At 40.2% G+C, this 13,789-nt stretch overlaps 1 protein-coding gene across 4 annotated transcripts in view; it reads left to right on the top strand.

The window, feature by feature from the left end:
* Positions 1 to 9,755, top strand: part of RASGEF1A (RasGEF domain family member 1A) — a 141,058-nt gene extending 131,303 nt beyond the window's left edge. For all 4 annotated transcript variants that reach the window (XM_057365213.1, XM_057365210.1, XM_057365211.1 and 1 more), the window contains 9 exons: positions 1,229 to 1,450; positions 1,730 to 1,804; positions 2,044 to 2,136; positions 3,820 to 3,922; positions 4,218 to 4,297; positions 4,930 to 5,121; positions 6,265 to 6,388; positions 6,618 to 6,690; positions 7,714 to 9,755. In XM_057365213.1, the coding sequence (XP_057221196.1) occupies positions 1,229 to 1,450; positions 1,730 to 1,804; positions 2,044 to 2,136; positions 3,820 to 3,922; positions 4,218 to 4,297; positions 4,930 to 5,121; positions 6,265 to 6,388; positions 6,618 to 6,690; positions 7,714 to 7,738 (987 nt within the window). In that variant the 3' untranslated portion in view covers positions 7,739 to 9,755. The remainder of the gene's footprint in view (positions 1 to 1,228; positions 1,451 to 1,729; positions 1,805 to 2,043; positions 2,137 to 3,819; positions 3,923 to 4,217; positions 4,298 to 4,929; positions 5,122 to 6,264; positions 6,389 to 6,617; positions 6,691 to 7,713) is intronic.
* Positions 9,756 to 13,789: the final 4,034 nt, after the last annotated feature.

The raw sequence follows: 13,789 nt of genomic DNA, 5'->3' as shown, positions 1-13,789 counted from the left end.
ACCATTTACAGAGGAAAGCTCAGCACACCAAGAGCAGAATTCAGGATTTGTTTCGCCCCCTCCACCAGTTCCCTTGGCAGTTCTCAACACTTGTAGCACAGTATCAGAAATGACTCCAGACAGCTGCTGTTCAGCAGTAATCCAGCCTCAAGATGAGCTGCACTGCCTTCAGCTTTTCATTTGATTTCACTTGGGAGTCAGATTATTGCCTTGTAAAGCACCATTCTGACACCATTATTGCTTAATTATAACACACTATATACAAGTATTTGGTAGTCATCGTCTCCCACATCTGCTACATAATTTCAGTCATCGCTGCACATTAGTACCTCCTTTGAACAGTCACAGATTCATTGCAGCTCTTTCTAGCGTGTCCCAATGACTGGCAGAAGTGAACCTTGTGGTTAACTTCAAGGAAAGCAATTTGCATGAAAGCAAGAGAATTAATTTTCCTAGCAGCAGAAGAAACCTGGGTCACTTCAAGCAGTAACAGACAGCATGGAGGAGTAGAAAAGCAAACAAGTTAGCTCTTTGGGGCTGATCTCATAGAGAAATGTCTATAGGACACAATGGCAGAAAAAAAAAATCCCTTTCGTTGTCAAAACATTGAGCTGATGGATACGTTCCTGTGGCTTTGCCTTTCGATGCATCCATACAAATCTTATGTTTGAAATCCGCACATGATAAACAGGAAAGGCATTTTAGTTGTCCAAGAACATGATGTATATTGTGCTCTGACATAAATATTTGGATGCTGTGGCTGTTCAAAGCTAAGTCAGGATATTTTAGGGGTATATTCCTGGACATAATATGAATTCCCTGGATTGTGCTCGGGCTAGACATCAGAAGGATTCATCAGGGGGTGTGATCAGAATGAGAGCTTTTTGGCACTTGGTGCACAGAGGTTCCAAGAGGCCTCGTGCAAGCAACTGCAGCACCTTTMTCTGTGCCCACTCCAGCTGCTCACACTAATGCCTTCGAAATGGGGCACAGCCCAAAGGAGCAGACCAGCCAGCCAAGTGAAGCAGAGCTGGGAAGGCAGAGCAGTGTCATTATGGAGCTGTGTGGGTATTTAGGACAAGGTCATTTGTCACAGAATGATCAGCTCAGAAAACGTGAAAGAAAATGGGTAACAGGCATTTATTTTTCCCAGTCAGAAATTCTCTGGTGAKCCATGTCTGCAATAGCTAAAGGTTTCTAGCAGTTGTTGTTTCTGCCTTTTGCTTAGGAAAATGGAACAGTGAAAAAGATCATTAGCCAGATGACACAGAATCTCCTGATGGCCCTCTCTGCACGGAGCCAATACCAGGAAATCAGAGAGAAATTCCGGCAGCCCGTTACTGACAAGGGCACCATCCTCAAAACCAAGCCCCAGTCAACTCAAAAGGACATCCTGAGTGTGTGCTGTGACCCTCTGATCCTGGCACAGCAGCTGACCTACATCGAACTGGTGAGGCACTGATTGGGTAAAGTATTCTATTTTCCATTTACTAAATATTAATCTGCTCACCAATACGAATTTTGCTGTGGCTTCACTGAGCCTCCAGTGCTTTAATAAAAAAATACCCGGTCAAGGAATGAATAAGACCAATTAGATACTGATGAAAGCACCTTACACATCTACACAGCAGGAAGATAAAGTTACCAAAATGTTCTCCTCACTTGGATTTTTTTCATGGAACTCTGTGTTTGCCTGTACMATGACAATCTCTCCTCTCTCCAAACACAGGAAAGGGTGAGCAACATTTACCCAGAGGATCTGATGCAGATTGTCAGCCACATGGACTCCCTGGATAATCACAAGGTACAAAAAGGTGTACACAGGGAAAAAGAAACAAGGACTAACCAGAATAACTAACCAGAAACTAAAGAATAATACTCCTGTGTGCAAGACTGACCGACATTTTCTAAGCTTCTTTAAGCTCATGTCTTAAAATACATGCAACAAGATTGCATCAAGATACGAAAAGAAAGTTTAACCTTTAGTACCTGGACTTTACCATGATCCAGGAGAGGTTTAACAWGTGACCTGTTCTCTTACAGTGCCGAAGTGACGTGACCAAAACCTATAATTTGGAGGCCTATGACAATTGGTTCAAYTGTCTCAGCATGCTGGTGGCCACAGAGATTTGTCGGGTAGGTGTGCACAGAAAACAAGATAGCAAAGGGATCCTGGCCTTAAGGACAAGAGGCAGGCAGTGGTCTAAATGAGATTTAAACATTAGCAGTGCAATTAAAGATAATAGCATTATTCAAGCATTAAATTATTTGCATGCTCWTATGATTAAGAGTTCAAGGCTATGTTTGACTTTGCATATATTCTSTAATTCTGTGTAGCTGCATTAGTCACGCAGTGAAATGGAACTTGTGTGRACTGAGTTAGCAGCTCATTTGGATTCACCTCTTTTTAGATACATCAAGAGATTCTTAAAAATACCCATCTTTAAATGCAGATGTACCAAAGAGCAGCCATGCTTCCACTGCATTTAGATAACATTAGCACTGTCATGTGTTCATTTTTTTAATTTATATTCATTCATTCTATTCATACAATATTCATTGCAGAAAAATCAAGGATAAACTTTTTTTAAAGGTTGAAAAGCAAGTATATWACTGGAAAGGTTAAAACAAAAAAGAGGGAGAATAACCTTATTTGAGGTTAAAGAAAGTTCTATCCAATAATAAGCAAAGAAATGGAAGGTGTACTGCCCCAAAAACTTTTTTTTTTTTTGCATGTGTGTTCTCTTTTTAGCTTATTAATTAATCTTCTTAGATTTCTATTAATTCCATTTCTGGCAAATGGAATTTTTGGAGGGGTTTTTTTTTTCCCTATTCCTTCTTGGTCAGTAACCCTTCTGTGGCAATCCCAATGCCTGCTGCATTTTCATTGGAAAATGGGCCAGTGCATTGATCCTAATCTCTTAAGATTTCCTGCTCACAGAACTTCATTGCAAAGGCACACCAACACACTTCCAGAGCTGGCTGGTAGGCTCATACATTTGGTAAACCATCAAAGAAAGGTTTATAGCACACTGAGAGCTAAGCCAGGCCTTCCACTGAGCCATTTTCTTTTGATATGACAGAACTGAAGTACTTAGGTCAGAGAGTCTGCAGGCACTGCTTAGGAGACATTTTTATGCAAAGCCAGATAGAACTTGTAGGTCTACACTGGGAAAACCTTTTCATGAATCAATGCCATCCAGGCAATAATTAATTTTTGCCTTGTTTATCCAAGAGTGTGCAAAACAGATGTTCAGCATCACCTGCTTCATCCTGTGCAGGTTTGCATGAGTGGGAATTTGTATATTTGTTCATCACTACCTGCTCTGAACAGGTSATTCAGGAGTACAAGCAGCAGAACAAGAAAAGCAGGATGTGGCAATTGTTTTCTCTCACATTTAGGTTCTATACCCCTGATCTTAAATATGCCCAATGCTTTCTCCCCTTCTTGAGAGGTTAAACGTTTTGCATATATTCTTCCTGATAGCAGTGACATGTTATCTTCCAGTAACAGGAAATTGCTGAAAACGTGCAGCTTCTTTATGCAAAATTGCCTAACGCATGGATTTTTTTGTATAAACAAAAACCTGCACGCCCCCACAACTACACAAGTAATTGGTACTCACCCCAAAGTATTTCTGCTATTTTATTAAAAATTAACGTTTACAAAATACTCAGAGGCCTATATTGTAAGATTTAGCTAGACAAAGTCTTGAAACGTTATTCACTGAACCTGTTGCAGTGCCTTTGGCTGGATATCCTATCCAAAATTCAAACCATCCCTTCCCTCTTAGCACATCTTGGTGTTTTTTTCCCCAGGTTGTAAAGAAAAAGCAGCGTACAAGAATGGTGGAGTTTTTCATTGATGTGGCAAGAGAATGCTTCAACATTGGAAACTTCAACTCAATGATGGCTATTATCTGTGAGTATCCTTTGCACAGATGACAGAAGCCTGACATTTTTTACACCCTGACTGGCAACACTGTGCTCATCCTCACCCTAAACTGGCTGACCACATGAGCATGCACACTCCTCAGGGACAGGATCTGCCAGTGACAGATTAAAGTGTGGGTGGGTGAGATTTAGCTACAGCTTCTGACTGTCCAGCTGAAACACGTTCCACAAAGTGTGGTGCTGGTACCAAAGACCAGTTATATTAACCCTGTGTTTTTTTTTCAACTCAGTTCTTTCTTTGTYTCCTCTCTCTCTGCATTCAGCTGGCATGAACTTGAGTCCTGTGGCACGGTTAAAGAAAACCTGGTCCAAGGTCAAAACGGCCAAATTTGATGTTTTAGAGGTATGTATAAAGTTTTGACTTTATATAAAAATCTACCAAATAGCTTCATCTAATCATCTTCAACCTGTGCTAATTACTGTGCCACAGATCAGAGACACATCTCTGTCAGTGCTCACCAGCACATGAACATTATGAGGGCATTTCTTCCATTTCAAACTCTCTACTTGCCCGCGAGCAAAAGAGGATGCCAGCTTTCTTTAGRTTATTTCTTCCTAGCGTATTTATACCCATTTAACTTCAAGGTAGTTTCCAGTCCAATGAATGCTGCCCTTAAAACTAATTAGAGGACTCCACCTAGTGGAGATGTGTGTGGAAACAAAACCTATTTGAAATCTTCATCAGAAAGAGAGGTGTTTGGGGTTTTCCACAGAGAATGATTTATGATTTCYTTTCAGTCTGCTTTGCTTCAGTGGTTAATGGGATAGGTGTAAAGCCAGTAGCCTCCTTTCAAACAAAACAGGCATTAGGAAAACCTGCACCCAGACCTGATTAGTATGAAAGTATTCTGTCTTGGAAGTTTAAAAAGGGGCCACCCAATGAAGTTTTGAAGAATGAATTCTGATGGTTAGAGCAAAGCTTTTTGTTTTCACAAGCGCATTTACCTGGCTGCCTTTCCCTCTTTATAAAAACAGCATCACATGGACCCATCCAGCAACTTCTGCAATTACCGCACAGCTCTGCAAGGGGCAGCGCAGCGCTCACAGACCGCCAACAGCAACCGCGAGAAAATCGTCATCCCTGTCTTCAACCTCTTCATCAAAGACATCTACTTCCTGCACAAGATCCACACCAACCGCCTGCCCAACGGGCAGATCAACTTCAAGGTGAGATTCTGCTGCTACAGAACCTGTACTGCTGGCTAAACCCAGTGCCCTGCAATCATTTGCCAGCTTTGGAATTCAGGCTCCTTTGTGTTACCAATTCCTTTAGGGTCAGTATGATCCAGATAATCAATCGAATCAAATTTCTGGGAAAGCCAGCCGTTGCTGTTCTGTGGCAGCAAGCCATGATATCTGATCAAATTTAATAGGGAACTTCAGCCTGAGTCATCAGTTTAGCTGGTTTCACCTCATCAGTTTGGCTGGCTATAAACACTACACACAACCAGCAAATGCTGTTTGTCAGATCTGCAAGGGAGGTTCTACAGCTTCGGAGTTCTCTCTCCCCAATTAGTAAAGATCTACATCCAAAAAGATACAGCCTGTCCAAAGTACTTCTTGACAAAATTTTTTTGACACTAGTAAGGCTCTTGTAAGGGGAGAGAAGCCCACAGAATACACAGGACAAACCCTAAGTTATTACGCATTTCTTTAAATCCTAGGAAGGAAAGGATATCTAAGTTTRTATTTGTTATTTTGATTATTTTCTTAATTTAATTAAGAGTGCTTTATGAAAAAGATATGTCACATTTGAATTGAAGTTTGGAAATGTAAAAAGTAAAGCAAATAAAAACTATTTACAGTCCAGTTCCAGTCACAGGCTAATTTAGACACAAAACACAGAAAATAGGCACTTTTATATATGAAAAAAGGGCTGATGGTGAAAAAATTGAAGGCAAAAAGATGAGATGTTTAGCAGAGACTCACTGGTCTAAACCTGAGGCTGCCAGCAGATGAGGAATTGGCAAGACAGGGAGATGGAGGGAGCAGGAGGAGGAAAGGATATGAAGGAATCACAGAATAATCTGAGTTGGAAAGGACCCACAAGGATCACTGAATCCAGCTCCTGAGTCCAGCACCACCCCCGAGAGTCACCCCCTGTGCCTGAGAGCATTGTCCCAATGCTCCCTGAACTCTGCCAGGCTGGGGGCTGTGACCAATTCCACAGGGAGCCWACGAGTCCCAGTAAAGGACAGTAAGGGAAGCAGCAGGTGGAAGAGTAAGACTGAGAGGCTCTGAAATGGAAATAAACTAATATKTGAAAGAAAAATACTATTTTAATAATACTCTTTTAATTACTTCATGCAGAAGTTCTGGGAAATTTCAAGACAGATTCATGATTTCCTGACATGGAAGCAGGTTGAATGTCCTTTTGAAAAAGACAAGAAAATCCAGAGCTATCTACTCACAGCACCTATTTACAGTGAAGAAGGTAAAAAGCTTTAATGAACATTAGAGTGAGTCTTTCTGTGTTAAAATACAGACAAAATATGCAGATGAAAAATATTAATGTGCAAAACCGTATTTTATTTGTGATTAAGTATTATCACTTCCATATTAGTTTCATAATGAAGACTGCCAAATTACATCTGCAGTATTGTAACCTTTAGATTTTTTTGTCCAGGTTAAGAACTCATGTATCTGATTTTTTTTTTAACCAGCTCTGTTCATTGCATCCTTTGAAAGTGAAGGTCCAGAAAACCACATGGAAAAAGACAGCTGGAAAACACTCAGGTATGATGCTCCCTCAGAACATGTGTCTTTCTGCAGACATACAGAGGCATGTGACCATCAGCTTCTGTCCTGTTTGCATACMCAGCTTCAAACCATAATACAGTTCTTTTTCTTTCAAAATTTAAATCTAAAAAAAATTCAGCAGGGCTCGGATTTTGAGACAGTTTTTCCAGCCAGATCTGTTGAGGCAGCAAGATCACGACTGAGACTATGAAAGGGAATATCCTTTGTTTAGGCTGTCAAAGACAGTAAAATGATCTACATTTGTAGTTGTGTTCAGACATTATTTTCTCAGAGGAACAAACATACAGAGATATTAAGAAAGTGCTCTCATTGTAGCTATACACTTATAAATACTATAAAAGGATGATAATTTCTAGGAATATGCTAATTGTCAGCCTACCCTAAGGRATAAAGTCTCCGTGACTCCTCATCCTTCTGAGAATGGGAAGCACCTCTCCTGTGTACATGATGAGATCAATTAATTGGAATTTTAATCAATACTGAGGCCAAGGCAGAGAGATTTATAATTCATGCTAAGCATTAAGGTTTAACCTATCTGTACCAGCCAGAGAATGAACAAAGAAGCCTGTCCTGAGCTCTGCCAAGGTACATTAGCACTGCACTGTCCTAGACAAGACCGTTTCCCTTTGATGCCAACACTTCTTAGGATGTCCATGTGAGCTTTTCACTCATGACCCCTGTGCAATTCACCTTGCATTAATTCCAGCACAGTTCAGCATGCAGTAGCTGAACAGTGAGGAGTGACTGAGGAACATATGTTAATATGCCTGAGCTCATCCTGAGGGCCTGAGGTAATGTTATGCAAGTTAAATTTGCATCTCATTTCATATCAGCATCTCTACTGAAATGCACAGATTTATTCCACTTTCTAGCAGTTGAAAATCCAGCCCTTGAAGAGAGGCTTTCAGCTAATGATGCAAGATAGATCTATTGCCAAATCTGAAGAGTTTTTTGTTGTGATAGAAAAGATAATTTTTTTTTTATTGCTTCATCTTTTAGGACAACTCTCCTTAACAGAGCCTGAGATTTTTGGATCTGATTTGCAGACTTTGAAGCACATCTAATGGACATGTTTTTACAACCTGAATGAAAGACWTGGACTGAGCTAAGAAAGGCCTCACTGGATGAGGTCTGTTTTGTATATACAGTAACTTTTATGAAATAAAATGTGGTAAATATTTCACATGTCAACCTTAAGGCACTTACTGAAGGGTTTTGTTTTTTTATTTTAAATATAAGGGCAGGGCCCTGTTCTCAGAGATGAAAYGTATCATGGGAGATGGTATCTTATTCTATCAGCATCCAAATTTTTATTTTTTATTACTTCCACCAAAATAAATACAAATTAAAACACACATCCTAACTGAAGCCAGTGTTCAGGTTAAACACACCATTGGACCAGTATCCTACAGAACACTCAGTATGTCTCCCTAGCTTGGAAATGAAGGGTCTCCTTCAAATCAGCAGAATTGTTCACAGATGTTCACAAGTGTTTGTTCCTCTCCTCCATCAGCAAATAGTGCCTTACAAGGTACTGAGCTTGTGTAGTTGTACCTTCTGACGCTGGGCTGGAAGTAAGGGAAATAAAAATATGGATGTCTCGAAACCAGCTACAATGTACTTTTTAAATAAAGTGGAGAATTATGGCACATGAGGTAGAGTATGCCTGCCTGTAACACTGATGGTGCAGCAAACCTATTTTTGTTACGTGATTTAAAGAGGTAAGACGGGGTAACTGCTGGGGTCTGTGCGTTTGTGTGTGAGTATGTGTGTGTGCACATGTGCTGTTGCACACATGTCTAAGTTTTAATACTTCTGGGAACTATCCTTTAAATTCTGGCTGTCAGAATAGTTTGTGTTTTCCTTTTGAAAAATCAGGGAATCATTTTTTTTTTTGTTTTGTTTCAAGAGAAAAATGTCTAACCTAGATGATGATTATCTCTGCAAAACAGCCCTTAAATGCTTTGTTTAAAAGAATTTTTGGAAAATAAAAAATCATCATGGACCAGGGAAAGAGAAGTAACTTTAGATGTCCAATTTGAAGTTAAGGCTAAAGTTTCCAAAGAAGCTTAAAAAGCATTCATCAATTGGTCATTTAATTCCACTGGTTCCTTTGCAAAGTCTAGTCTGCACTTAGAACAAAGACCAACTGAGAATGTAAGTCTTTTCTAGCCTTTTGCCAGCCATGATTAACTGTCTGTGACAGAAGCCACTGAAATCTAATGGTAAACACTGTAAGAAACTAGTCCAACCTTTGAACAGGTCAGTACCAAAATCAGAGGTGATATGCAAACCCACTGATGCCTGCSATTTCCAATTTCTCCTTTTAGTATTGAGTTTACACCTAATTCGACTATCTAAGTACCTGAAGAGCTTAACATTAAAATTCAAGGTATTTCCAGGGGGAAAAAATATAGCTAGGGTTTTCTCATCTGATCTCTGAGTTAAGTAAGAAAAAAAAATTGGCTCAGATGAAGAACTGTTTTGTCTAATGAACAAATTATCACCCTGAAACACCTACTTGTCTTTTCCAGTCATTTTTCTCTGAAGGCTTGAGGGCTGAATATAAGATAATAAGATAATAACTCAAGCCAGATAAATAGACTGGGTTTTTATTAAAAAAAAATATAAAAAAAAAAATAAAAATGAAAACAGTCCCTCTAGAATTGACAGTCGTTACAGCCTCCCTAATAGAGCCTTGCAGAAGGCAAGGACTTCTTTAGAAATGACCAGCTCTAGGTAGATGGTGTTTAYCTTACCCTGCCTTCTGTTGAAGGGGCAAGACCTGCTGGACTGAGGGTCTGGTTTATTCCACTGAGTGCCTGCAGCCAAGAGCAGTGCCCCTGTTCCATGGTGCATCTGCAAGCATTTACCAGAAATTTGCTGYATTGGCCCTGGAGTACAGTGCAAAATTAAAAAGAGCTTTCCCTCTTTCACTTCCCTCTTGACAAATGCTTAAAATTACAGGACTGAGCTGAGGTAAGGAAGGGAGACAAATCAACATTTCACTATTCCCATAGCATTGGCATCAAGGAGAAAAATCACATTATGAGGAAGGAAGAAGTAGAATACTAACTGTTAACAAGAACAGCCCAGGAAAAGGGAAGGGATAATTCTTATGACCTGCTGCTATTTTTCCTGTGCTGAAGTACTGGCCTTCAGCCCTGGATTCCAGTGAGAATATTTATACTGTATTATTACAGTGTTTTGCACTTTCAGAGATGTTCTAGCTAGTAACATTGTCAGACACTATACGAGGGATTGTATATCAGCTTTGTTTATGTAATTGAAGATTAAAAGGGATGCTTAAAATTTAAGGAAAAAAAATATATATTTGAAATGCAATTTTAGAATACTTTCTGTAAATGTATAAAAGAGCTTTCACATGAATGTGCACTTCACCGGTCAATCAGTCCAAGTATATACTTGAAATCCATGCAGTATCTACATTGGTTCCCTCTTATTTTTCCTCCCTAAGTTTGATACATTCCTTAAATACCGTGTTTTGCTATTCTGAGCTGAACTGCTAAATATAAAGCTGTACCATAAAGCAGGATATTCTGTGTTTGACTGGATGTGCTTGCATTAATAAAAAAATGAAATTGCTTCAACCATGACTAGCATTTTCCATAGTTATATTTTTCACTCACACCAAACCACAACCCAGAAGCTGAGTGAGGTGAACCAGCTGTGGAAGGCAATATGGTCACAGTGAGACAACTGGCTACCTTCTGACTTGAAAAGCTACAGTATGAAATATTTAAACATCTCCACACAGCCAACAATATGCTGCTACTTCTAATCTTCTCTCTGCAACAGTATTTTAGGGATTAAGTTGTGTGTGTGCTACAGAATATTTTTGTTCTCTCAATGAAAATGTTTAACAGTTCTACCATGTAAAAACATTCTGTGTCCTAAGAGTTGAATKTCATTTTTTTCCTCCCCTGTACTTATCCTTTGAGCAGCAGGGAACAGGAAGGTTTGCTGGCTGCAGCAGCCTGCAGGGTTTCCTGTGGTAAAGTTCTGTTGCCATTTCAACACCCTGGCACCTTTGGCTGCAACCACGACCCTTCGCTGTGCCCTGCTGCACAGAAGCAAAGCCACTTCTCCAAGGTTACACAGAGAACAAAAAAAAAAATACATCTTGGAAGTGCAGGAGCTCTGAAAATCCCGTAAGCATTTTTAATCTGTTGGAAACTCTCTGGGGAAATGGTTTGGGGTAACCAGATAACCACAGCACACTCGCAGAGTTGAACAGGGCTATGCTCAGCCATCACAGCTCATTAGAAGAGATAATGATGTTTACCAGCATTAAGAGGATCAAGTAGATAAGAGTCTTCCTGATGGCCAGTTCACGCTCATAATTAATATGAATATTGCATCCTTRAAAACTCACTTCCAATTATGTCCCATCCAGTCATTAGGATAAATTAGCTATTTACACAGGCAKAAGAGTAAACCATAAAATTGCTTTCCAGGCCCTTCCCTGCCATCAGAGCACACCACAGTGGGACAAGCAGTCGCTCAATGCCAGTAAGGTATCCTTAGCTACATTAGCAGCAGTTTGATTTATCAAGTTAATAATTCCCAAGAAATAGCTTTCTTTTAGCAAATAACTCACAGGGCAAAATTCAGCTGAGCAGTTAGCTGACAACTGATACTAGCACATCTTTTGGAGAGAAAGCAATAATTCTTCTGAGGATGTGCTGACAGATCTTCTTTCTTCAGCCTTCAACATATATAATTTTATCAGGGCAGCCCCAGCTTCCCAGCTAACCAGAAAAGCCTACAAGCAGTGTGAGGAAGCACAGTTTTGACCTTATTCTCTGCAGCAATTAAATAGGGCTATATGGACATCAAGGTACTTAAAAAAAAAAAACCTTAAAAATCAATTGCAGAAGGAATTAATCTACAATTGTGTCTCCGTTTGGAGACAATGTTTTCAGAGGAAAATAATTTTGATAATTTTCCTACCACGAGAAATAGATGCTGGGCAAAAAGTGAAGAGAAAANAGCTTCTTTCAAATGCTTCTTTTCATGCTTGTCCCTGGCAAGGTGGGGATAGCTGGGAATGTTTTGAGGTTCCAGCACATTTCTATGGATTCTGACAGTGCAGAGGTTTGCTGTCCTTCACTGCTTCCCAAGGCAGACCTTGGGCTTTGGAAGAGAGAGAAACCACACTTGGGGGTACAACTCTGCAGTAACTTGGAGGCACGACACAATTATAGCCATCTCTCCCACACTGCAACAATAAACAATTGAAACATTTCTAGTGTTTCCAACGTTACAAGCAATTTTTGCCATCAGCATTTTTATGGCTCCTTGATAGAAAATTCAGCTTTTGCACAGAAAATGGATGTAGCTGATTGTCATGAGATAACTCAGGGATATTGGCTTATTTTTGTAATGAAATACTAAAAAGCAATCAGGCTCTATATCAAGCAGGGAGTGGTGCTACAGCCTGAGACAAACTCAGCCCTCTCCTTAAGGGATGTGATGAGGAAGAAATTTAAACCACCTGGAAATTCAGCAGCCAATAAATGCACTGCTCCTGATCTACTGGATGCACACTTTACAACGTCCGTTACTTAGGCCCCTGACAACCAATATTAAAAAGCATTTTCAGAGAGAAGTCCTGTAAGAAACAGTGTTTGGCCAAAACAGAAACTATCAATAGCACCTACCAGGAAACCAAACCTACCAAACAAACCAGAAGTGAACACACACACAAAAGCCAAACCCCAGGTCTGCTGCTACACAGGAGAGTTCTGTTTACAACCCTGTTTGCTTCAGCCTTAGGCCTGGAGACCATTTACAGGACAGAAAAAAAGCTGGAMGTGAACACAAACCAAAGCACCAGCTTCAAACATCCTCACCTACTCCAGGACAGAAAAGAAGGAACTTGAAATTTAGTGGAAATTTGCTTCTAATATTTCTAATCTTATCTGGCTTCCTCAGATTAAAGAGGAATCTTAAAAGTAATGTAATTCTGTTTGGGGGCAGAAGTCAAATGAGTTCCAGCAGAATCTCATTACACAGAAAACTACTTAACATCTTTTAATCCCTATCAYGTGAGCACACTACAGCCTCTTCTGATTCTGAGGCATATTAAATTCAAGGCATCTTGCTATCCATCAGTGCCAGCATTGGAAGTTTACTCTAAAATATTTACACAACATCCATTTGTTTACATCAAATTCAAAGAACATTCTGCTAACAACACTCCACCTCCACAAACATGTCATCAATTGCAGCAACAGAGCACCAGGGGACTCAAACACAGCTGTAATGATGGAGTTGACTGAAGCCTTGGATCTTTATGGCACTACCAGAAATTAATGAAACAGGGAACTGTTCTTGTCTGTGGGCATAACAGTTCACTGTTGAAAAACTTACCTCARTTTGGGAAAAGAAAATCACTCCTAAAATATTTCAAAAACAAAATGCAATCAAACAATTAATAAATTCACAGATGCAAGCAAATCCATTTTATTTTCCTATACACCTCTTAACTCACTACTCAAAAATTTCAGAGTGTTTAAATATTCCAGAGAGAATTTCATAAGAACTCAGCAGCCAAAAAAGCMCTGTGGTAAGATTTTTCAGAGCAAACACACACAGAACCCCCCAACATCTGCTCTGTGAGCTGCATTTATAGCCACACCAGCATCCCAGCTACTCCCCAGGAACTGCCTGACCCAGGGAAAGATGTCACCTGCAACCTGAGAGCAGACAAAGCTGACTCAGAGCTCCTCTCCAAAGCGCCCCTGAGTRCGAGGCAGTCTCAAAGGGTTTTATTTTTAATTCAGACTATCCCTTTAACGTGATTATTTCCCCCCTGGATGGCAGTGAAATCAGCAAGAAGCCACTTAAGCTTGCATAAGGCTGCAGGAAATCTGCAAAGAGCTCAGGCTCTCACAGGGCCAAAGCCGTGCTCCTGTTTCCACAGCTCCTGCACATCCACAGCTCAGGGAGAATATAATCTCCTTCTCCCAGGAGGAGCTCCCTGCTTGTTTTACAGCCATAACCGTACAGCCTGGGCACATCTGCCACTGCCTTCAGCAGGAGCCAGCTC

The sequence above is a fragment of the Malurus melanocephalus genome, unplaced genomic scaffold (genome assembly GCF_030028575.1).
Source record: "Malurus melanocephalus ecotype Western Australia unplaced genomic scaffold, MMel_1.1 scaffold_49, whole genome shotgun sequence".
NCBI lineage: Eukaryota > Metazoa > Chordata > Aves > Passeriformes > Maluridae > Malurus > Malurus melanocephalus.
Note: the sequence above shows the minus strand (reverse complement) of the source record. Positions and strands in the feature narration are given on the sequence as shown.